General features: G+C 41.1%; 2 protein-coding genes across 5 annotated transcripts; one reads left to right on the forward strand and one right to left on the reverse strand.

Annotated features, from left to right (window-relative positions):
* Nucleotides 1-1,356: 1,356 nt before the first annotated feature.
* LOC137452706 (uncharacterized) lies at nt 1,357-6,948 on the forward strand. The gene is made up of 2 exons (XM_068161386.1): nt 1,357-1,934; nt 6,255-6,948. Exons 1-2 carry the CDS (start codon nt 1,395-1,397, stop codon nt 6,420-6,422), a joined length of 708 nt encoding a protein of 235 aa, XP_068017487.1. The 5' UTR covers nt 1,357-1,394; the 3' UTR covers nt 6,423-6,948.
* Nucleotides 6,949-7,826: 878 nt separating this feature from the next.
* BIVM (basic, immunoglobulin-like variable motif containing) lies at nt 7,827-24,520 on the reverse strand. Of its 4 annotated transcripts, none has more exons than XM_068161801.1 (11): nt 24,337-24,520; nt 22,278-22,878; nt 20,520-20,646; nt 18,906-19,001; nt 18,692-18,796; nt 17,364-17,458; nt 15,846-15,978; nt 13,623-13,694; nt 12,716-12,799; nt 10,280-10,376; nt 7,827-9,334 (listed from the first exon to the last, which is right to left on the reverse strand). In XM_068161801.1, exons 2-11 carry the CDS (start codon nt 22,765-22,767, stop codon nt 9,044-9,046), a joined length of 1,590 nt encoding a protein of 529 aa, XP_068017902.1. In that variant the 5' UTR covers nt 22,768-22,878; nt 24,337-24,520; the 3' UTR covers nt 7,827-9,043. The 4 variants fall into 4 exon arrangements, with proteins under 4 accessions (XP_068017902.1, XP_068017824.1, XP_068017990.1 ...); XM_068161723.1 differs by lacking the exon at nt 24,337-24,520 and adding an exon at nt 24,226-24,298; XM_068161889.1 differs by lacking the exon at nt 24,337-24,520 and adding an exon at nt 23,787-23,808.
* Nucleotides 24,521-25,567: the final 1,047 nt, after the last annotated feature.

Genomic DNA, 25,567 nt, shown 5'->3' on the forward strand with positions numbered 1-25,567 from the left:
AGCTCACAGCAACAAGTCCCCAAGAGCACACATCTGTCAATGCTGGAAGAATAAAATATACTAGCTATTTCATGTGTAAAATATTACATACTTATTGATTAAATATGGTATGCTCCAATGGAAAAGGCAAAATAACCGTAAAAGTAGAAATCTGCCACAACACAGGTGTGATAAACTGGTTATGATATTTGGCTTTCGCAAGGGGAATTACTGGGGACTGTGAGGCTCGATAGTTGGCCTGATGAACAGAAAAGTCTCATTAACAGAATAACAGAGTTGATAAGAATTTTCTGCTTGTTAGCTGAAATGCTGGAATGCAGGGAGGGGGAGAGGGGTTGGCAGACAGCCTTTGGATAGATAAGGAATAGCAGTATTTTTCAGTGATTCACTTCTGTTAGTCTTGGACAAGATGATCTTTTGTATAAGATAAAGGACACCTGCATGATATGTATACTTCTGCTCTTTTTAGCTAGATAAGCTTTGTATAGATAGGAAGCATCTGGACCTCTGCCATTATAGACAGATAACTTTTTGTATAAAAGTTTGCCCAAAACTCTCTGAAGACACACAGGTCTCTACCTGTGTCAGGCGTGCCAGAATAGAAGCATAATACAAGAAACTTACTGAGTCTCTTGTGTGTCATTCTCTAAGTCAGGCCTGGATCGTTGGGCTGGAATGTTGGGCTGATGGTCTGTATTGTATGGGGTATCGGGAAAAAAGGGTGAGGTGCCAACATGTCTGAAGACTGGCCAGGTCAAGAGTGCAGGTTTTGTCTCAGTCTTGATGGAGAGGGGTGGGAGTGTGTTGGGGACTATATGAATATGTATATTTTAATATATTAATATATATGTTTGCTGTCTATTTAAGTTCACCTCGTGTTGTTGGGGTGCGCCTCTAGCAAACTCGCTATGCGCCCAGCACTGTGTTGCCTTTATTTTATAATAAACTGGTTATAAATTTTCAGCTGTGAGTTTGTTTCTCACAATTTGGTGACCCTGACGTGATTACCCTGCCTGCGACGACTTCACGGACCCTTCGGAAGGGGTGGCACCCCCACCGATTTCGGCGGCCCGGAAGAAGGATCCTGGAAGCCTCTCAGAACACGGGTAGATTCAGCCAAAAGTTGTAAGATAAAGGCAAGGGAAGGAGCTCCCAACTGTCGCGACTGCCTGTAATTCTAGTGCACAGAGACCCGGGCAAGAAAAGGGCTGTAAGTATTGTCCGGTTGGGCGGGTATTGAGGTCAGTGAGAGTGTGTGCATGAGACGTGAGCTGGACAGTCCAGTCTCAGGAAGTAATAGTGGAGTCCTTCTAACTGCGTTTCCAAGCTCTCGTGAGGGACTTGGCCAGTGAAGGGACGAAGCGGTTGGGGACGGAGAGCGTGGACCTCGGGAAATGGGGCAGGGGTCGGGTAAACAGACCAGCCCCGGGAAAAATGGGAGCGAAAGGGTACCCAGGGATATGCCCCCGGACAGCCCTCTGGGGTTACAATTAGCGTATTGGGAAGAGAATCCTAATACGCGGGGTAAAGATCAGGGAACAATGATATATTATTGTATGGAGAAATGGGCTAGAGAGAAGATCAGATCAGACAATTTATTTTGGCCCCAATATGGGTCCTCAGAAGGATGGATCTGTCAGGCTCTCAACCTTTATGTTAACAGTAAGGAGCCTTTTAATCAGGAGGAGAGTGAATATGCCGCTTGCTGGAAAGGCAGCGTCTGGTCAGCAGCGGCAGTAACGGTTTTTAAGGTGGAGGAAGAGGAAGAGCCAGAACCTGAAAAGTGGGAACCACTGAATCACTTACCCCCACCTTATAACCCTGCAGTACCTGCAGCCCCCGTCCTCCCTGCAGCCCCCCTTCCCTCGGCAGCAACGGCCCCCGCCCCCCCGCAGAGGGACACACTAGCAAATCCATCCGCCAAAGGAGAGGAGGTAGGCAAACTAAAAGGCAGGCAAATGTCATGGTTTTAGAGGAAGAGTCTACTGACTCAGACAATCCACATGAAGGAGTGCCATTATATCCTTTGAGAGAGGCGCCCCTGGGGGGAGCGAATGGGGGAATTGGATATGTAAATACCCCTCTCACTTCTACTGAGGTGAGAAACTTTAGTAGCAGAACAATTTGATCAATTTTTGGGGCCAAATATTTACACGTGGGAAGAAATGCAATCAATCATGGGAATCCTTTTTACTTCAGAGGGAAGACAGATGATTAGAACAGCTGGAATGAGAATTTGGGAAAGGGAAAATCATCAGGGACCTCCAGGTGATCAAAAGATGCCCCTAGCTTCTCCTAATTGGAACCATAATGATGATAGGGGCAGACAAAACATGAATGAATATCAAACCTTGGTTATTAGAGGCATAAAGGAAGCAATACCCAGGGGGCAAAATATAAAAAAAGCATTTGATAGTCAACAGGGAAGGGAGGAAACCCCTACTGATTGGCTCGAGAGGTTACGGAAAAATACACAGCAATATTCAAGAATAGATCCCAGCAGTCCAGATGGCCAGATATTGTTAAAGGTAAATTTTGTCATTAATTCCTGGCCAGATATTAGAAAAAAAATGGAAAAAATAGAAGATTAGCAAGATAGAGGACTTCAAGAGTTATTGAGGGAAGCGCAGAAGGTGTATGTGCGTAGAGATGAGGAAAAAGCAAAAGCTAAGGCCAAAATTATGGTAGCCAGCATGAGGGAAGCAAGTCAGGTGGGGAAATCTGAGAAGAAAACACAATTCTCCCACCCTCCACCTCCTCGACCTAAGAGGGATAAAACCCCCAGGCCTCACTGGGACCTGGGGAATGCTCAAACTGGAAGTAAGGGTACTGAATGTTATTATTGTGGGAAAATTGGACATTTTAAACGAGATTGTCAAATGAGGAAGAGAGATCTTAAAGTTTTTGAGGAAGATCAGCAATAGGGGTGTCAGGGGCTCTTTTACCTGGGGCAAAAATACCAACAGGAGCCCTTGATAAAATTAAAAGTAGGACCCCAGGAAGAAATTTTAGAATTTTTAGTAGATACAGGAGCTGAACGTACTTGTGTTACCAAGGTTCCTGAAGGGTGTGTGGAGAGCAAAAATACTGTAAAGGTTTTAGGGGCAAAGGGGGAAGGGTTTAAAGTCCCTGTAGTTAAGGATGTTAAATTAGAAACTGAGGCTAGAATTGGGGTAGGAGATATTTTGGTAGTGCCAAGCACAGGATGTAATTTACTAGGGAGAGACTTACAAGTTCAATTGGGCATAGGGGTAGTTCCAGAAGAGGGTCAGAATATTACAATTAAACACTGAGGATGAGGCAGGGATTAACCCAGAAGTCTGGGCCAGTGAAGTAAGTACAGGGAGCTTAGATATTGAACCTATACAAGTAACTATAGAGCAACCAGAACGTCCTATCAGAGTAAAACAGTATCCCATATCTAAAGAAGGGAGAGAGGGATTAAAGCCAGTTACAGACTGCCTCCTTAAAGAGGGGACCTTGGAACCTTGTATGTCCCCACATAACACCCCCATACTACCAGTAAAGAAAGAGGATGGAACTTACAGGTTGGTGCAAGACCTGCGGGAGGTCAATAAGAGAACTGTGACTCGGTTTCCTGTAGTTTCTAATCCTTACACATTGTTGAGTCACATACCTCCAAATCATAAATGGTATAGTGTAATAGATCTTAAAGATGCCTTCTGGGCCTGCCCATTAGCTGAAAACAGTAGAGATATCTTTGCCTTTGAATGGGAAGATCCAGTCACTAGGAGAAAGCAACAATTGAGGTGGACCAGATTGCCTCAAGGTTTTACAGAATCTCCCAATCTGTTTGGTCAAAACCTGGAAAAATTGTTATTGTCATTTCCACAGGAAAAGGATGTTTTAATCACACAATATGTAGATGATTTATTAATTTCAGGAGAAGGGGCAGTTGAAGTTAGAAGGACCACCATAAACCTCTTGAATTTCCTGGGAAATTCGGGATTAAGGGTATCTAAAAGCAAATTACAATTTGTGGAACCTGAAGTTAAATATTTAGGACTATGGTTAAGTAATGGAGCCAGGAAGATAGATCCTGAAAGAGTAGAAGGGATTATATCTCTCCAAGCCCCTAAAACAAAGAAACAAGTCAGAAGATTATTAGGGTTACTAGGATATTGTAGATTATGGATTGAGAGATATAGCCAATTAGTCAAGTTTTTATATGAAAAATTAGTAGGAGATGATAACTTTGTTTGGACAGGGGAAGATGAGGAGAAATTTGAAGCAATTAAAAAGGCTTTGACTACTGCTCCAGTTTTGAGCCTCCCTTCCCTGGATATGCCATTCCAACTCTTTGTTAATGTGGAAGGAGGGGTGGCCTATGGACTTCTGACTCAAGAATGGGGAGGGTCATGTAAACCAGTAGCATACTTATCAAAGTTATTAGATCCTGTAAGTCGAGGTTGGCCGGCATGCATTCAAGCAGTGGCAGCCACAGTAGAAAATTAACACTAGGAGGAAAATTGGAAGTATATACTCCCCATTCAGTGAGAAATATACTGAACCAAAAAGCAGAAAAATGGCTAACTGATTCTAGGATTTTAAAATATGAAGCAATCTTGATTGATGGTCCAGATCTAACAATCTCCACTAGCCAAAGCCTAAATCCAGCTCAATTTTTATACGGGGAGCCTGCTGAAGCTTTAGTACACGACTGTCTGGAGGTTATTCAATACCAGACTAAAACAAGGGAAGATTTATTTGAACAGGAATTACCAGAAGGGGAGAAATATTTTGTGGATGGGTCCTCTCGGTATGTAAATGGGAAACGCTTGTCAGGATATGCAGTGGTTGATGGGCTAAGATTGGAAACGATTGAAAAAGGGAAATTACCCTCCCATTGGTCAGCTCAGACCTGTGAGTTACATGCACTGAATCGGGCTTTGCACCTTGTGATGGATAAAGTGGGAACCATTTATACAGACTCTAAGTATGCTTTTGGAATAGTTCATACATTTGGAAAAATTGGGGAAGAAAGGGGGATGTTAAATTCAAAAGGGAAAAATTTGATTCATGAAGCCCTAATCAGGGAAATCTTGGAGGCATTGAAACTACCAGAAGAAATAGTGGTGGTTCATGTAAAAGGACATCAAAAGGGAACTTCGTTAATCATTAGAGGGAACAACTTAGCTGACAGTGAAGCTAAGCAAGTAGCAGAAGTAGGAGAGGAGCGTGTCCTCCATATACAAGTAACAGCATCAGATGAACAGGAGGAATCACCAGTATTCACTCCTACAGAGGAACAAGCACTTGAAAAGATAGGGGGGAGGAAAGATGAAAAAGGGATCTGGAAATGGGAGGATGGGAGACAACTGATTTCAAAAGCCTTAGCCCGAAAAATCCTCGAGCGATTACACCTTAACACCCATTAGGGAACAAGAGCTCTGTGTGATCATTTCCTACGGGATTATGGCTGTATTGGAGTTTATGAGATAGCTAGGCAGGTAACTACCAAATGCCTCGTATGTCAAAAAGTAAACAAGAAAGTCATGAGGCAGGTTCCATCTGGGGGATGTACCATATCCTTACGCCCCTTCCAAGCTATTCAAGTAGATTTTACTGAACTACCTCAGATAAACAGATGGAAATACCTCCTAGTTCTAGTGGATCATTTGACACATTGGGTAGAAGCTGTGCCGGTCTCCAGAGCAACCGCCAATGTAGTAACTAAAGTGATATTGGAAGACATAATCCCCAGGTATGGGTTGGTACACCGGATAGATTCTGATCGAGGCACTCATTTTACATCGTCCATTTTACATCGTGGTCCAACAATTAATGGACAGTTTGGACATACATTGGGAACTTCATACCCCCTGGCACCCACAGAGCTCAGGGAGAGTAGAAAGAATGAACCAAACACTGAAACAAACCCTTACCAAATTAATGATTGAGACCCAGAAGACATGGGTTAAGTGCCTACCCTTGGCCCTGCTCCAGATCAGGACACAGCCGAGATCTGATGTTGGTATATCACCTTATGAAATGATGTTTGGGCTACCTTATTTACAAGGTGGGAGGGAAATGGCTAATTATGAATTGGGGGACAAAAACATTAGAAATTACGTGATGGTAATTGGGAGAACATTACAACATTTACGGGCTCAAGGGATGTTATCTCAGTCAGTTCCTTTGGATTTCCAAATCCACAAATTTAAACCAGGAGATTGGGTTATGATAAAAATGTGGAAAGAACAAACACACCTCAGTGGGAAGGACCCTTTCAGGTCTTGCTTACTACAGAGACTGCAGTGCGGACAGCAGAGAGAGGATGGACACACGCAACAAGAGTTAAAGGACCTGTGGATCCACCCAGCGAATGGACTGTGGTACCCCAAATGGAGGACCTAAGGATGGTCATCAGACGAGTTCCAGTATCAGAGCAGGAGTGGTAATGGTCCTTGCCTGGGAACATAAAACCTCCCTGGACACGGGGATATAATCCAAGCAGAGTATTGATGGGATTGAAGGAGGCAAGACCGGGTGGACCTCTGTAATTGCCACGAAGAAGATCTAGAACCATGGCCGTGGGCAGCAACCCCATAGGCCATGTGAGTGGAGTTACAAGTCAAACCAGACTCCTAATTCCCAGGGTTATACTGTAGCCACTCCCTGTGTATGGTGCCTAGAGGAAACATTTTAGGCACAGAACATCAGTTACTCCATTCCCTTTAAGTTGGATTTTGCTTGTTGTAGAATTGTTGCCAAGTTAGGTTATTATGGCTCAAGCCAAATGTAGTAGAAAGAAGGGGAGGGATTGTGATAAACTGGTTATGATATTTGGCTTTCGCAAGGGGAATTACTGGGGACTGTGGGGCTCGATAGTTGGCCTGGATCGTTGGGCTGGAATGTTGGGCTGATGGTCTGTATTGTTTGGGGTATCGGGAAAAAAGGGTGAGGTGCCAACATGTCTGAAGACTGGCCAGGTCAAGAGTGCAGGTTTTGTCTCAGTCTTGATGGAGAGGGGTGGGAGTGTGTTGGGGACTATATGAATATGTATATTTTAATATATTAGTATGTATGTTTGCTGTCTATTTAAGTTAACCTCGTGTTGTTGGGGTGCGCCTCTAGCAAACTCGCTATGCGCCCAGCACTGTGTTGCCTTTATTTTATAATAAACTGGTTATAAATTTTCAGCAGTGAGTTTGTTTCTCACACACGTGCTGCAGAATAGCACTGTTCCCCAGTGCAACTATCCTTACTGGAGTGAGAATATAAAGTAAAAAATGGCTAGACACTTATGTAACTTTTAAGCATGAAGTACCACAAAGAAAACAGTTCAAATAGTCTAAAGAAATTTGAGTCTTCAGCCACACTATGGGTTTTCTTCAGTTATGAGCCTGCAGACTTTGGGAAATTAAATGGTGGAAGTCAAAATGGCTGCACAGGCTTATGAGCAAAGAGATCCTACCCTTCACGGTTGCTCTGCTAAGCAGTGGTTGCAATTCTGATCTTTCACATACTTACACATTATCACAGTATAACTTAGGTTGGAAAGGACCTTGAGGATCATCGAGTCCAACCTATCAGCACAGACCCCATGACTAGACCATGGCACCAAGTGCCATGTCCAATCTCCTCTTGAACGCCTCCAGAGACAATGACTCAACCACCTCCCTGGGCAACCGGTTCCAATGCCAAATGACTCGCTCGGTGAAGAACTTCCTCCTCACCTCGAGTCTGAACCTCCCCTGGCGCAGCTTGAGACTGTGTCCCCTTGTTCTGGTGCTGGTTGCCTGAAAACCTTCATTAAACATAGGGTCACCATTTCCAAGACAAATGAAAATCAAACAACAAAATAGAAAACAATTTTTATTGAATGAACAAAAAGTCTAAAAGTCTCCCATTTTTGGTTAATAAAAGCAGCAACCTACAAAACCCCTGCATTCCATGACAAATCTGTTTATGTCACAAAATGAATCCTTGAACAGGTATCAACATTTGTATGCAGACAGTTACAATTATTGAGATGTGTTTGGGCAAACAACTGGGAAAATTTCAAATTAGAAAGAAAAAAAAAAAGACTGTACATGGACACATGAAAAAGCTTGAATTGTTTGCTGGCTGAGAGGTATATAGTATCATCAGGGCTGCCAGCAGTTTTCAGCACGTGCATGCCCTCCATACAAAATGGAAACAGCAGCAGAAACGTCGCAGAGGTTTTAAGACAGAAGAAGGAAAAGAACTGCCAACAGAATGTGGTGTTCAGCTAGATCATTTGGCTAATAATAACTGCAGCTTTTTGATACTTAATTTCACAGGCTTGTGTTAAACCAATCCCTGCTCTCAAGACGCTCCAGGATAAGAATTCAGCTGCTGTACCCACAAAGCAAAAGCAGCAAAGAAGGTCTGTCCTTGAACTTTCCCTGCCAAAGACAATTCCCTCTCAGTCTAAAACAGGCATCCAGCTAATGGAAAATAAACTGACACCTGCCTCACAAAAATACGATTATCTGACTGACAGAAGTCTGCTGGGAACTAAATGGAGAATGTACATTCACTGTACATGTGACACCGTTCTCTAACCTATGTGATTGGGTTTTTTTTCCTTTTCACTGGATATGGGCAACCTTAATAAAATGAAGTGTTTAAAAGGAAGGAAATGTTTACTTCTATCCTTACATGATTTTCAGAATAACCCTTTTTGATAAAGTCCTGGCATAAATTTTCATGCTTTTGAATACTGAATATTTTCAATGAAGTCTTCATTGACTAATTTCAATCTGCTTTTTTTGTTTGTTTTCCAGATCAGGACATAGTACAATTGTTTCAAAAGAAATGATTGATTTTGCAGTCATATTTACTTTTGATTGCAAAAGTACAATAATCTGTGCTTATCTGTCAGTTTATACATCACATCTTGTCCACTGCAACCATATAATCAGATTTATTTAATAATTATTAAGCTGTATCTTATACCATAATTTCTATTCATATGTATTCTAGGACTAGTAGATCCCTAATGTCTTGATTAAAACTAACTTTAATATATCAACTGTATTATCTAAAGTTAATTTTAATCATTTCCATCATAATCATTGTAACTCTGATACCCACTGTTCCTCCTCTCACGAAGATTAGATTTCTTCCATGTAGACTCTTGATGAAAGCCAGCACTGAAAGATCGACCCAGTCGTCCATGTTGTTTCTTAGAGATATTGTCTTCGCTCTCAGATTTGGAAATTCCTTGTCTTTGTGTTTGGGATTGTTTATCCTGTCTAACAGTTCCCAATGGAAAATTCCAAGGACCAAATCTTTGCCAGTTAAGTCTCTGAAAGGCAATGATGCAATGAAGATTTCCTCCAACCTAATCAAAGGGAAAAGATTCTCTGTTAAATGCACACAGGCACATTTGTAACACACAGATGCTTGAAATTAACATTTTGGCAGGTAATAGAATTCTTTAAAACAAAAAACAGAAACAACCACCCAAAACCCTCAAATAGAAGGCCACAAATAAACAAAACCCACCCCAAAACAAACAATAAAACACCAGCTGAGCTCAGTCAGTTTTGATTGTTTTGCAGATTCAATTTCTGCTGCTTTTCTCATTGTTTGGTTGTTTGGGTTTTTTTAGTCTTACATGGGCTAGTATAGCTTATTTTCTGATAGTCTTTTTCGCTCCACAGCCACTTTCATACAAATTATCTGTGTTGGTCTCTTCTCGTCTTGCTGAGCGTCTTCCACAGGGTCTCCATATTTGAAATAAGTTCTTCAGCCTATTCTTTATAATAGACTTTCAGAAGACTGAAAATTAAAAATACATCTTCCATCCAGGAGACAGAGCCCTACCTATAGGAAAGAAGGTTATATGTATGGACAGCTAAGTCCACCCAAGAGAGACACGTGCATTCTTCTATGTTTGATCCTACTCAGTGATCCTACTCTCCCAAATGTAGCTAGAAGGTTATTTACCAAAAGGATCTGTCTGTAATTTGGCTGTAGAGTAGTTTTACACCTGACGCTGCTACATTTTAAGCCAACCAGGTTAAATGCTGTGATCAAATACTGTATAAGCAGATATCCTCGTTCATTCTCATACATGCCAAGCTACTGTTGTGTTGTGTCTCATCCTAAAAGTAAATATAGATGGCTCTGGTATGTAAGTATCCACATTTGACTTTTATCTCCAGCAACACTTGGTAACAAAATTGTCTTAGTCATGTGACACTGCTGAAGTGCTGAAGTATGAATAGATTGGCAAAAAAAAATCTACCATTGATTTCCTTCCTTCTTATTAAGTTTACCTTACCTTTTTTGTTTTTCGATGCTGCAATCCTCTCTCTAGGTGTCGAATATCTAGGTATTCTGGATTTTGGGTATTTAGGTCAGTGACAATATCTGCCCACCTACAGAGTAAGATTATTACTATTCAGCTGGTATTTATGAAACCTCAGCACCATTAAGATTCATGTACACACGCATGCACATAGAGATCTGCAGCTTTAAATAGTCTTACCAGTAATTTAAAGATAAACAAATGTTTAAAGATATAAAAACCTCAATATTAGAGACATCAAACTAGGTCTAAAAGCATCACTTTTAATCAAAGCATTTACAGTATTTCTGCTCTTGGGAAACACCTTCCAACATAAGTAAGAGCACTCTAAGTCGTAAGTTGCATTGCTCACACTTACCAATTCATCCACTTGTGATAAGAAATAGCAAAGTGTAATTTAAGCAAGGAGAAACATTAAGCTCCATTTTATTTAATCCTCTCTTACCCTTTTATATTATTTTGTTCAAAGATTTGGGGTTTTTTCTCACTAAATCTGTTTTGACCAGACAGCTCTCACCGCATAACTCACTGCATTTTACTTAGTTCCCGTCTGCAATAAACTATCAATTCCCCACTCAATCAACTCTTCATAGTTCCCTTCTAGCCCAGCTGAAACAAACATCCTCATATTCCAGACCTCTTTAAGCCTACACATTGCCTTTTTCCTTTCTGTCAATATCTCATTACCTGCTTCTCTCTAACACCACCTTGCAAGTTCAGAAAATCTATTTCTCCTCCAACTTTTGTCCTTGTACATTAACCACAGAACATTTTGCTAACTGTAGCAGGAGTAATAATGTCTCTACAATATAAAACACCATTACAGAGGTTTGTATTCTATAGTTGGAAACCTTTTCCTGTGCTGTATGTAGTTCATATTCCACAGGACAAAATTCTGTCAGTGGGATGAATAATATGCCATTTCTTAGCACAGCAATCACATGCATAATGTGATTTTCATTTTGTTGCACTTGAATCTCTTTAGTCCAAAATATCCAGCTCTTTACAGTTATTGGTATAGTCACATCACTGGCAACAGATATCAAGAAAAGTCATCTGGGTTTTAGGTACTGGTTTAGACCTGTCTCACTATGAAACTGTCAGATAAGCACTTTCAAATAATTTCTGAAAATAATTAGAAAATAAAGAAGAGGAAGCAAAGAAGTTGTGTGATTATTGTGGATTTTCCCCCCACAGCTTTTCTTTCCTAATGTATCACATAAAATCCCGCCATAATTAATTTGGGGATGGCAAAGAAACTACTTGGTAAAAAATTTTTGGGCATGGAATTGGTTTCTATTGCATGTTCCCTCACTTCAGAAATTAAGCATTATAAACCAGTATGTTAAGTAAAGCTGAGAAAGCTCTTCTATGAACCATGACAAATTTAACTAATTAATGAAATTTTGACATAGCACCTTCTAACTCTCCTACTCTGTACAACTAGCTTAGACAGCAACTTTGTACAAGCCAGACATCATCATAAATCATAGAATGGTTTGGATTGGAAAGGACCTAATTCCAACTCTCCTGCTATGGAGGTTGTACTAGATGAGGTTGCTCAAAGCTCCATCCAACCTAGCCTTTGATGCTTCTCTGGGCAACTTGTTCCAGTGTCTCACTACTCTCACACTAAAGAATTTCTTCATCATGTCTAATCTAAATCTACCCTCTTTCAGTCTGAGAACACCAGACATCATCTTATCACTACACTCCTTGATAGAGAGTCCCTCTCATCTTTCCTGTAGGCTCCCCACCTTTAAGTACTGGAAAGCAAATACAAGGTCTCCTTAGAGCTTTCCTTTCTCCAGGCTGAGCAACTCTTTTAGCCTGTCCTCAGAAAGGAGGTGCTCCAATCTTCTGATCATCTTTGTGGCCCTCCTCTGGACCTGTTCCAACAGGCTGACATCCTTCTTGGGAGCCCCAGAGCTGAACACAGTACTCCAGGTAAATAAATTTATTGCTTTAATGCACAGCTAATCTAATAATGTAACAGACTACAGCTGTACCTGCACCTAAGCTTAGAGGTCTTGGTAGCAGTGTAACACCCTATGCACACTGTAGACATAGCCAAATTCCTCCAAGGTTCATACATCCTGTAAAGGACAATCGCAGACACAACCTCAGAGAGCTGTCCGTTCTTCCTGACTAACATGAGCTGTGTCATACTCAAACAAGAGAAAGAGTCTTTGGCTCTCAGCAGACCACGTGTGTCCTGCCACATGACATAAAACTGCAGAGCCAGCCCTGAGGTCCAAGTATGGAGCTTTTCACTGAAGTGCCTGTTTCTGTTAGAACTATAGTATGTTCATTCAATAGAACTAAGAAGTCACTTGGTAAACCTTGGTAGAGAAATGTAAGTTGTTTTGAAAGGAAACATACATTTTATATTCCTACCAAGTAACATACCTTTTACAGTGTATTGTTGGGTGTTTTCTACTTGGCTCTCCAATTAAGATCCAATACTCGACGTCTTGCTGCAAGACATGCCCTCTGTTCAATAGAAGATACAATCCTAGTAAGATTTATTGTGCATACCAAAAATAAAAAGAGAGATGAACATTCTTTTGTTCTTTTTAGGATTTTTTCGTATTTAATATTTTTTCTTCAGCCAAGCTAAAACCCAGCTCCTGTGCTGTGTCTGTAATTTCAGAGGAAAGCTTGGTGTTTCACAGGGCCTGGAAGCAAAATAGAAGTTACTGCTTGCTATTTGGAAAAAAAGATAGACCTTCATAAAAAATAGTGTTACTTGGATAAAAGGCTAGAGTCTAGTATACACATCTATATATATAGTAAGAGTAGTGGAAAGCCACACAAAGGTGAACTAACATCTTCTTCTCTATCTGTGATGTCAAGTAGAGTCACGAAAAAGCCCCTTTCATTGTTTTTAAACTGTAACCCAGCTGACCATTGCTACTAACAGCTGTGAGGTAACTTCAACTGCTGCCTCCTAAGCATCCAATAAAACATATTAAAAAACAAAACTCTTAGATGATACTGAAATAACATTGTGAGCAACTTCCAAAAAACTTAAAGCCTTCAGTAACTTTGTCAGGGAAAATTTGTGACAGACATCAGGGCAGACTGATGAGATACTGAGAAGTGTTTTCTGACTTCCTGTATATCATTTTCTCATGAAAAACTAGGAGTTTCAACTGTGACAAAACCTGAGATTTTTTCTGTCTGGAGTGTTAGACAGTATATGGCCTTACTGCTTGCAATAATTTGTTTCCTTATAAAAAATTCCACTAAGGTAAGTGTATACCATCATCATACAGATGGGAAACCAAGACACAGGATAGATTAATTGACTTACCTAAAATCACACTGGAAGTCTGTGGTTGAACTGGGAACTGAACCCAGGTCTCCCGAGTCCAAATCCAGCAACCTAAGATCATACAGGAAGTCTGTGGGTGACCTAAAAACTATCTTCTAAGCTCAGCCTAGCAGTCTGTCTTCTCATTTCTTTTGGAACTTAGTGTTTTTTACCTTCATTTTTAAAGAAAAGCTTTCTTTTTTAACTAGAATGCAAAATCAGGTAAACAAAAACTGCTGCAGAATCTATTGACAGTGCTTTTGGAACCTAAACATTCTTTTATCCAGTAAAATTAATCAGAGTATACAAACAGGATGGTCTGACCTCCAGCCTAAAATAAGGCTATAAATGCTCTTTGAACTCATTCTTTCATGTTACATTGTTAGAAGAGATCTGTTGTTAGGGAGAAAAAAAAAAAAAAAAATCTAATATTGACTTAAAAATAACATCACTAGTGACTGAAAACCCATTTCACCCATGAGTAAAGTATTGAAATTGTTGGGTTTGTTTGTTACTAAACAATATAAATAAGGCATGTTAAGCTTCCATACACTGGACTACATTATTTCTCAAACTGCATTTTTGATCTAAACAATTAGGGTTTTTTTTAACTGTGCACTTCTTGTGCAGGTTCTTACTAACTGACCAAGTAAGCAAGCATAACTCTGGTGAACTTAAGCAGACTGATGTGTTGGACTTTTGTTTAGGCTGTATTTTTCACACTCTTCTCACTCATATGCGTCTTAATAAAAAATTTCTGTGTTCTTGTGTACATATGCTAAACTTAACTGTATGGTGAGACTCACATTGGGGACAAAGTAGATTCAGATGATTATGTCGTATTACCTCAAAATAATTACCATTTTGAACTTCAAAAAGTACAGCAAGCATTCTCCATTTCTTGACGTGACCATACATCTTCAACACAAAGATACACTACTTCCTAAGCAAAGTGCAAGACTGAGGCTCACCTTACACCAGTGACCTACTCTTGCCATTGTTTAGCATTCCCTACTATTGCTATCTGTAAATCTTGTCATGGATTGTGTTCCTACACTCAATGGTAATACTAATAAATACTAACCAACAGTTGAACCTTAAGAAAGTCCAATAGAAACCTCCAGAAAACATTGTATTTGCAAGTACTTTGAGAGAGGAAAAACAGTTTAATTTCATGACTCTCTGAAAGAGGTAGAACAACCCACTCTCAGCGTATCAAAAGAGCAGCATGAAATTTTTCAAACTTCAAATTTGTTTTTTTAATGCAACTTTCCCTAAACCCAGGATTAATATCAATGCTATTACTTTCACATTCTGTATTGAATTGAAACCTGTATCAACTATTCCATTATTTTACCCTGAGTAATGTCACCCTGACAAATCTGAAATTATTCAGGTAACTGTATTTTTATTCAAAAACAACTAGCGTATTAAGTTTTCCCTGTTCTTTGAGGAATGCTTCAGTATTCCAAGTGTTGTTTCTAAAAGCCAAGCATACTGTCATAGTGCAGAGATCTCTTCTAGCATCTCTCCTTCTGCCAGTTCTTGTTAACAAATTATTCTGATTACTTTTCTAAGTCTTACACTCCAGTAGTGGCTGTTTATTATCATTATTATAAGTCAACAATGCAAAAAATAAAGTACATGACCACCATCTTGCAATATCTGCACATCCACTATTCTAACCATAAGCAAACACTGGTTTCTGTAAGTGCAGATTTTACCACATTCACTTTGTTAAGGATTAGTATCACTGTACGCTTTTTGCTTCTAGTATTTAAGAAAAAATCCCAGCACACCCACAAACTTCTTTTGTTTTCCCCCAAGTTTTCTGGGAACAGACTCCCTGTAATTAGCTACCTTTTTTCTTTTTTTCCTTTAAAAATACCTGGCTTTTTTTCAGCCCATATGGTTTTACTTTTCAGACTACTGAAAAAGTTACCTTTATCTGTTCTTTAAGTAAATAACAACCCTCTTTATACGTGGCTAAAATGTCTTTAAACTTAATCTCTTAGAATCATTCATGGTTTTCTGTTCAAGTTTTCTCAATCTAGTCTGCTTAGTTTTCAGTCCTTCCAAATCAGAGTAGTGTTTTGCCAGTTCAGACATACACGTTTTACAACGTATACTAAAATGGTATTTATGGAGAAAAATGGTACCAACTTGCAGTAAATTGCACTGTATGTTTCCTACACTAAAATGAGCATAGACACAGTATCTTACCTATAGGCTTTACTAGCTTTTACTGGGGTCGCTTCAAATCCAATTGGGCAAAAATAATGGTTTTGGCAATGGTAGATGTAGGCCACTGATTCATCTTTTAGTCCGCGTGTCAGCTTTGCAAGGGCTCCTGCAGCTACAAAGAAAGATCAGGTTACAGTTCCAAGTGCTTTGAATTCTGTCTAACATACTCAGCAAAAAAAAAAAGGCTATTTGACAACATAAAATATTTACACTGCTCTCTAAATTAGAAGGCATCTCCTGACAGGCTTGCACAAAATAGTTTTGATTTCAATCTTCTTATTTAATTTCCTTCCAGGTAAAAAAAGATAACATCTGCCACACAGTCTGTACTAGGAAAACGCAATGTAAAGTATTAGTATTCATCAAAATTAGTATACATCAAAATTTGTTCTTCAAAAAGAATCAAACATCTCTTAACCTAGAAAACACATACTGCAACATAATGCAGCCTCAAGTCCAAAGTCAGATGTAGTATATGTCAATGATACTACCAAAACATCTGAAAGCTTAAAGAAGTTTTGGTATCATCAGCTTCCTAGTGTTAGGAACACATTTTGCAGTTGAGCATACAATATTTCGTACTGTGACTGCAGTGCTCAGTTTCATGAGAAGACCAGAAAAGGCACTGAAGCATGACAGAATTCTTATGGGATGCCAAGAACAAAAACATTATTTCCACTTATAATCTCCCCCAAAATTTATCAGCTTTCAGTTAGACAATGATTATCCACACTATACCAAAGGCAAATAACCTGCATGAAAGTGTGTTTTTTTCCTTAGGTAGCAACTTAAAAGCAGACACAAAAATGCAGCTTCATAAACTATTTGAGAATAATTACCAAAGTTTTAGAGACAAATCTTCACAAAAGTCTGGCAGAATGGATGAATTCACTAACTTTAAACCTGCATTGCTAGCCATTGGAATGTGCTGCCCAGGGAGGTGGTGGAGTCACCATCCCTGGAAGTGTTCAAGAGGGGACTGGACGTGGCACTTGATGCCATGGTATAGTACTCATGAGGTGTTGGGTGACAGGTTGGACTTGATGATCATTGAGGTCTTTTCCAACCTTATTGATTCTATGATTTTATGATTTTTAAAGCACATTAATACTTCTGTGTTGTACATTCTAAATTTTTACATGACATAGATTTCTAAATGCCAAAATAAAAATCTGTTGCTTCTCCACTGTATGACAGCAAAAAAACCATCTTCCTGGACACCCAACACAGAACTGGAAGTGTAGTGCCTTCCTGAATACCTTAAAATTCTACTTTTGTGATAGCAGAATATATTTTAGCAAAATAGAAGTGCAAATGAAAGTTTCAGCAAAGTAAGAGAGAAAGTAAGCCCAGAAGAATCAAGCAACCTGGAGCTATCTGATAGTTTATCATAAACTGGAAGTGCTACTTACAGGGCTTGTCCTGCCAAATGCTACATGTTGCAGCATTTTTCAGTTTATATATTATGAGATGAATGCTTCAGGATTAGCTACGTACCAGTTTCTCCAGCTGTCTTGTTCTTCCCATGAGGTTTATACAGAACATATGAGCATCCCTTGATATGGAAGTGATCGTTTATTTGCCTAAACCATCTGAAAGAATAAGCTTAAAGGTTGTAGTAACTCAAGAGTTATTAAGTTCACTTTTGTTTCCTCCCACTTCTTCTCTGCTCAACAGAATAGGAAAAGAAGTCTCACCATGCTCCAAAGTATCAGGCACAACAGAACACAGAGTGTAGATGACCTAATACAAACAAACCTCAGTATAATCTGGAGCTGTAAACAAAACACTCAAAGCCTTTTCCTTTAGTTTGCTTTTTCAGACCCAGCACAGATCCAAAATAACCAAAGGGCTGGGATTGAAATGCTGATCTTGTTGTGGTCTGACCAGTCACCTTTAACTTTCAGCGGCTCAGCCTTTAGAAAAACACTCAGATTCTGAAGTCTCATTTTCTCTCAAATTCACATCTCTGAAGATAAAACCTCAGTCATAAAGCTTCACTGGATGATGGAATTGACTCTCAGCCCTCCTGTTTCCCAGTATGCTGAGTACTTAAAAATTATTTGCCCAGGCAGAAAACAAAAATCCCAAACAAAAAGCACCCCAACCAAATGAAACAAACTAATAAGGGTAGCTTTCCTGTATAGTATATGGCATTTACAGGGGAAAAGGAAAAATAATTATAAGTTTGATTTTCATCTGTATAGACAGCACATATTATTAGCTTAATACCCTGACATAGTCCTAAAGAAGATACAAAATCTGGATCAGTCTTCCAAGGCAGAGAAGGAAGTTTCCATGATGGTTCCAAACGATCTAGACAATATGCTACCACTAAAGAACAGACTGCTTCCATTTTCAAATCCAGCACTCAGAGTCCATGCCAAACTTAATATATTGCCTTCAAAAAGGGCTTAAGTGCTCTGTGACTACAACCCCATGTTTGGTTTTTGTTTTTCCCCCCCTTCTCCTGAACAGACCCATTGCAACAAAGGTGTAGCACTCACTATCTCATTATCAATTCTCCTAGTATATCAACTGTTTTTACAGGCTGTTCCAGCACCATTAACAAAAACAAGAAAATGAGGGTAGAAGTGAAATTTCCTAAGCAGGGAACTGGATTCATTAGAGTATCATACAACCATTAAATAAGGAGAACCAAAAATTAAATAGAATGTCATGTTCACTGATCTGTGTAGCAACACTGCACTATACAAAACAGCTAGTGCAAAAAACTCTGAAAGGTTCCTTTGGGCACTGTCAGAGTACCCATGTTATTTTTGCATACATTAACAATTTAGCTGCATCAAAAGAATCAAACATACCTCATTAAAGTTGTATTTCCAGTGAAGGGACCAAACCTAATCTCCTCAAATGGGGGCTGAAAGCCCAATATATGCAGAGCTTCTTCTTGAGTAATAGGCGGTAAACTAAACAAACAACAACAAAAAAACACACAAAAAACCCAAAGGATTGCTTAATAAAGTAATTAACACATTTCAGACTTTCTGGAGGCAAAGTAGTCTATGTGAGACTTACCTTCCAGCTCCTAGTGTACTATATAAGAAATTCCAGCAAGACACTAAGGATGAAATTCCACAGGAAGTTTTGTATTGAGGTCGGCTAACACAATACCTACAACAAATGAAAACCCAAAGACATTAGTAAGCATTCCTGATTTAGCTATGGAAGCAACCTCAACTATTTTTGTGTATGTCATGCCATTGAAATGCCATGTTACATAAAAAGTTATGTTGCCTGTATTAAAAAAAAGAGCTCATTGGAGGTGTTTAAGAGGGGACTGGATGAGGCACTTGGTGCCATGGTTTAGTTGATTAGATCATGTTGGGTGATAGGTTGGACTTCATGATCTTGAAGGGCTTTTCCAACCTGGTCTAGTCTAGTCTAGTCTAGTCTATTCTATTCTATTTATTCTACTTTAAAGATAAAAATGGAGCAAATACGTTAGCCAGTATCTTTAGGTTTGCCAGATACTACCACCATATTTTATACAAATAATTTAAATTTCTAACAGTCCCATGGGAAGACTATATAAATATTCCTGCAGGAAAATATGGATCTGTACTAGTAAAATGTACAGTTTGATCCAGTTTGTTCTAACATATGAATTTGAAGTGAACTGCATCTCTACCAATTTACTAATGAGTGTCATTCTGGGTGTCAGATTCCCTAGGCTAAATCTAGGGAATGTCACAGACATACAGTAAGAATCGGATGGATTAATACTGTGGTTTAAAGATTAACAGGCGGGCAGGCAGACCCTAGGGCTGACCCTAGGATCCCAGGTGCGGTCACCGGGTGGTGTTATTCCCTCCCCTTTCCTGCCTATCCTCCATTTAAGGGGACAGGAAGGTCCGGCGAGCTTGCTCTTCCTTTTTGCCTTCCTGCCTAGTAGAGAGCTGTTTGCTGGTTAAGAGCTGCTGCCACGCGGTCATACCTACATCCACGTGTTGTGGGGAAATCCATTACCATCCGAGACTGGGTTTTGTATATATCTGTATATATTCCTCCCCTCAGTTACCCTTTTTCCCTTATTACCTTTTATTATCTGTTAAAATTACTTGAACTTCCAATTCTGTGCAAATCCTTTGGTTTACCCCTTACTTCCCCTGCCTATCTTTTCCCTGAGTGGGGAGAGGGGGTGGGTAATATAAATTCTGTCCTGTGGAGTTTTTCCCCTGAAACATTAACAAGTGAGAATTCATTAAACTAAGTGCATTTGGTAAACTCATTCATATAATACAGGCTGTATAGAACTGACAGATTCTGATCAAGTATTTTCCGTTGAAAAGAAAAAACAGGAATAAGACCCATCAGTATTACATTTAAGGTTACTCTTTGCCTATGCATGCTAATGAACTTGGGGTTGTTTAGCAATTAATCCCCCCCCCCCCTTTTTTTATTTTCTTATCTTAAAGTGTTTAAAAAGCCAAATTTTTTAAAATTTCAACAAATGGGAAGGAAGCTCTCCTTTTCTTGTGGAAAGTATGAGATGTACTGTATTTATGCTTAACACATCCTTATTTATACTTTTAGAAGTATGAAGACATTATTAAGAAATCTCACATAGCCAGCAACAGTTTACTAACAAACTATATGGGGATAATCTTAAATACAATTCATAAATAATACCATCTCCGGAGGTCCAACACTTTCCTCTCCCTCACATCTTCAAGAGCAGAATGCTGAGAACACTCTCTGTATTGCTTGGTTTTTTTGTCTACTGATTTTTTCTTTGGGACTTGTTTCTTCATGTTGCCTGTGATACAAATTTCAGAAACAAATTAATGCCTAGCTTACCTTTTTTATCTTCTTAGTATTTTTTTTAACAATACCATACACCTCAAATAGAGACCCTGGTTGTGTTAGGAAGTGCAAAGTGGAACTAAATATTGATTGAAAGAAAAAAAGCTCAAATACGTAATCAAGATTGCCAACAGGTTTGTACAACTGCCTTTAGCTCCATAAACTACCTCATGTTTTTCTTAATGGAATTAACAATGACCTGCCTGACTACTTAAAGGGAACTGTTGATCTGATTATTCTAATGCATTAAATCAGCCCTCCCAGAAATAGACTCTCAGACCAACATGAACTTCCCATCTCCTACCATTAAATGCACAGAAAAATATAATGAAACACTTCTAGTTTTTCACAGCCAAGCTCTGTAACCAGCTATACTTTTGGGGGGTAATTTCTTTACTGAAAGTGTGATCAAGCATCAGAATAGGTTGTCCAGTTTGGTGGTGCACTAACCATCTCTAGAGGTATTCAAAAAATGTGGACATGGTTTAATGGCCATGGTGGTGTTAGGTCATTGGTTGGACTCAACAATATAAGAGGTCTTTTCCAACCAAAACAATTATATGATTCTATATACAAATCCATTATGAATAGTATACACCCAAGGTATTTTCCTTTTTCTAAGCCACTGAGGCTGCAGAAAATGAACAGCTGGGCCAGATGCTAGTGAAGGAGTATTTCTGTCCCATTTTGAAGCCATCACATCCAAATTAAATAAGTCACGCTAGCAAAAATTTTAGCACAAATTATCAATTAACAAATTGTAATTTGTTTCTTATTTTTAAGTACACTACATGTACACACAAAAAGGCAATGGCAACTTATCAAACAGGTTTTTAAGTTCTAGTAAATTTGTTTCATACTGTTAGAGAAAACTGCAATTTAACTAGCTAGCCACGTCATTAAAAAAATTATCTACAGTCCACTCCAGGTAAGCAGAGGTACTACAGGACCAAAACCAGCAAGCGTATATGGGAGTGCTTGATTCACAGCTGCAATGTGTTATTACTCAGAAAAAGACAGAGGGCAGCAAAGAAGCCAGTTTTAAGAAAATGGGTTCCCTAACACTGTACTTGTTCAGCAAACCCAAATAAACACAGGTCTGTTACAGATACCAACTGCTTTCCTAGGTAACTGTAATGAACTTCTTGTCATAATTCCCCCGCTCCGGTCTTTAAATTCAAAATACATCTCTGAAGTACCCTGAAATATTTCTGCAAGTGACAAACCTGTATTTAACAGGCAAACGTAATCACCACACAAAGCACCAGGTCCTACTAAAACAATGGAAAACAAATCCAAATCCTAAGGAAAAAATATCAAACCCAAACCAGAAGCCATTCCAAGCAATAATCAAAGAAACCACACAGAGTTAAGCAGAAGCCAGTCTTCTTTTAGAGCCACCTGCCCAGGCAGTTATGCTTGACTTTCCCTCCTATTTCATTCTCCCCTTCCCTGATGAGCAGGTGGTTTGAAATGACATACAGGCTCTTCTGTAGCACTTCCTCAAGACAGACATGTTCTGACAAGCCCCCTTACAAACGACTTGTAAACATGAAGACCTTTCCTGTCACTTTATCACCTCACCTGCTTTGTTCTTCAGACTTGTGGTCATGCCATTGAACTCTGATTTGTCAATTTCCCATGCTAGTGGAAGCTTTCCAAGATCACTAGGCAAGCTTTCCAAGTTAGCATCTTCACTGTAGATGATCTCTGAAGCACCAGTTTGAATGCCAAGTAAGCTAGATGTGTTATTTCCAATGTTTAAGGCAGCATTGCCTGACAGACAGGCACTAACTGAAGCACTTGGGCTTTTACAAATAGCTGTTACTCTGTTTAAAAATGCATAGTCTGAGCAGATGGTATAAAACTTCTCTTGTGTATGAGTCACAGGACAACCCCATGGATAATGTCCATCTCCCCTAGACACCAAGGATGCAGTGGAGGCATCTGACATGCAGTATGGCTTCATAGGATCATGAAAAGAAGCATCTGGGGATTCTTTCCCAAGTTTCTTTTCAGTGTTTCCATTATTTCCAGATCCATTCTCTTTTTCATCTTCTGAAATGTTAGGCATTGAATGATACTGAAAGAGTATAGGTCACCCAAGAATTTTTTTTTAATGTTTTAATTACAACAGAGTTTGCATCATTGCCTCCATTGCCTTTGCAAGGTATCGACAAGGTACCTGAAAGAACATGAGAAGTTAGTATAGTCAACATAAAATGTATCAAAGCTTATCTCTGAACTCATATCCAATAAAAGCTGACATACCCTTCAAGCCACGTCATTACACCTTTTCTAAGCATCCCTACAATTCTACAAGTTTATTATTTCTGAAGTACCAACAGCATACACCACAGCCGTACCACGAAGATGACACAAGTAATTACACTTCTAAACAAACACATGTATATATATAAAAAAAAAAATAATTAAATATATTAAAAGTCTCCTCCTAAACATGTGATCACTTCTATTCCTTACAGTCACAATATCCTGCATATATGGAGTGCAAAATTAATTTATACAAATCAATAAATTACAGAAACAGTAACCTAATTCTGAAGAATCCTGCACACTTTTGCTGCACGTTCAAGCTTACAGAAAATTACATTATCTGTTGCTTCTTGATTGTCAGTTGACAATACAACCCTCAATCTGTTTCACTGCTTTCCTCATAGGGCTGTTAAGGGTTCCCTTTTATTTTTATGTGCCTCCTGTTCTTCAAGATGTGAGAAAGAAAAGCAGGTTTTGTTTACAGTCGCTAAGAATTATCAAAAACAAATTTAGGAGGCTGGCTTGCTTTTAATAATATTTTTGAAAAAGCAAATTGACAGCATGTGTTATCTGTCAACTCAGCAGTTCGCACGTCTGCGGTGCGAAGGCACATGCCGCAGATGGAGGGGAAACCGGGCATGAAGGAGGCCGGAGTTCTACTCGAGTAGATTTCAGCGACAGGGACTTCCGGGCACTGAACTAAACCAACGGCGCAAGATCGATCCATTCCTCTAGCCTAGGTGGGTTGTGCAACCAACCCAGACCCAAGGCTTTACATGAAAGAATACAAGATAATATCTAAATGCATGCACATACTCGGCAGCTGCCTGCAGAGAACGCAGCCAAGCGGCGCGCAGCCCCGTTTTGCCGAGCAGCCCCGACAGTGTCCGGCTCTCACCAACACCCTGGAGCCTCAACCACCGAGGACACCCACACAACTGCCTAAAGGAAAGGGGGGCACCCGGCCTCAGCACCGGGGAGGGGCAGGAGATCTGAGGTGCCGCCAATCGGGGCCTGTGAGCGCCTCTCAGGCCCCGCCCCGCGCTGCCGCCAGATCGGTTCGAGTGAACAGCACCGGTTTAGGGGGAGGGGCCGCAGCTCGGCGATAGTGGGGCCCACCCGGAGGGTAGGCCCGCAACTTCCCACGGCACTTCGCAAGGCCGGCGCTGGAGGGGCTCCCGGCGGTGCGGCAGCAGTGTGGGAAAGGGGGAAGGGCAGCTGCTCGGCGGCACAGCCCGCGCTCCCAGCCCGTTACCTGCGCGGCGCCTGCCTGCCTCGCCTGCCCCCAGCCGCGGCGGAGCGAGGACGCAAGCGCACCGGAAACAGACACGGCGCGTGGGGGGAGGGCGCCGCGCCGCAGGCTCACCTGCGCCCCCGCCGCCCCCTGCTTCTCGCCTCCCTAGCGCTGCCGCCAGTGGCCGGCACCAAGTGTCGCAGCCGCCCGGGGTAAGGCGCGCAGCCGCTCGGCTGCGGTGGCGACAGTCGCACGCCCTCACGGTGTCTCAGAGAAACCGGCTGAGCTTCTCCAAGTTGGGCCTTGATTGCGCCTCGGCGGCGCGAGAGACATCTCCTTGGCCGTGTCCCTCCCCCCGCGTGCACTGGCGTGGTCTCGTCCGCTGCTGCTTCCCGGGCGGCGGGGGAGGAGTTCGGGGATATGTCGCGGGAAACAGTATCCTTCGAAGGGCCTCGGCGTGGGCCCCGAGTTGGTTCGGGCCGCGCAGGGAGAGCAGCCGTACACTTTTGTTTTCTGGCGGTCTGCACCACTCCTCCCTGGCCTGAGCGGGGTAGGGAAGAGCGCTGGCCTGCCCGCCAAGGTGAGGCTCTGGGTGCTCCAACGGTGTTCGAGAGAGGCAAGGCGTAAGTGGAAGAGTGAGAGGGAGATGTGAACTGATGGAGAGGAAGGGGCTCGAACGGGTGGCTTCGTCTGCTGGGCCCGTGCCTGCTTGGGGCAGGGAGCTCCAAGTACATTTGAGAAAGTGAAGCTCTGCTGACTTGTTGCAGAAAATCCTGGTACAAATTGCCCACCACTATTGCAGCAGCTGCCTGGTGCTGCCTCTCTCTGGATCAGATGATAATCACTGACCCGCACTGCATCCCGTTCGGGTGCAGGGGCTCCTGCTTAGTAGTGCCCCGTGGTGCCTGCCTTCCCCCGACGCGGGCGCCTGGGCACGGTGCCTCCCTCTCAGCGGGCTTATGGGTCGGGTCTCACGCCTCAGATGCCCAGTGCTCCCTGGTGGCGAGGCCAGAGGTCGCTGTTCTGTCCCCGGTGCTCCGAGGGCAGCAGGGTGCCCAAGCTTCCCAGCTGAGCTGCCCGATCTGCCGTTATGTCAGTGTCCGATTGACGCTGCTCACAAGTCTTGGCTCAGATTTGATGTCGCACTTCTCCCATTCAGGGTAGGAAAGGTGTAGGACTACGAAATTAACCGCGGAGTACCTCCTGAGGAACGAGGGACAGACGGAAGATCTGTACACAGGAGTAAATGGTTATTTCGGGAACAGCGCCTGGAACTCCTGACAATATTTCCCATGTCATCTTCACTGCTGGCAGCATATTTTCAGCATGAGCAAACGGTGGCACTGAAGGCATGAGTGTAACA

The sequence above is a fragment of the Melanerpes formicivorus genome, unplaced genomic scaffold (genome assembly GCF_026170545.1).
Source record: "Melanerpes formicivorus ecotype bairdi unplaced genomic scaffold, bMelFor1.0.p_v2 SCAF_1, whole genome shotgun sequence".
Lineage (NCBI taxonomy): Eukaryota > Metazoa > Chordata > Aves > Piciformes > Picidae > Melanerpes > Melanerpes formicivorus.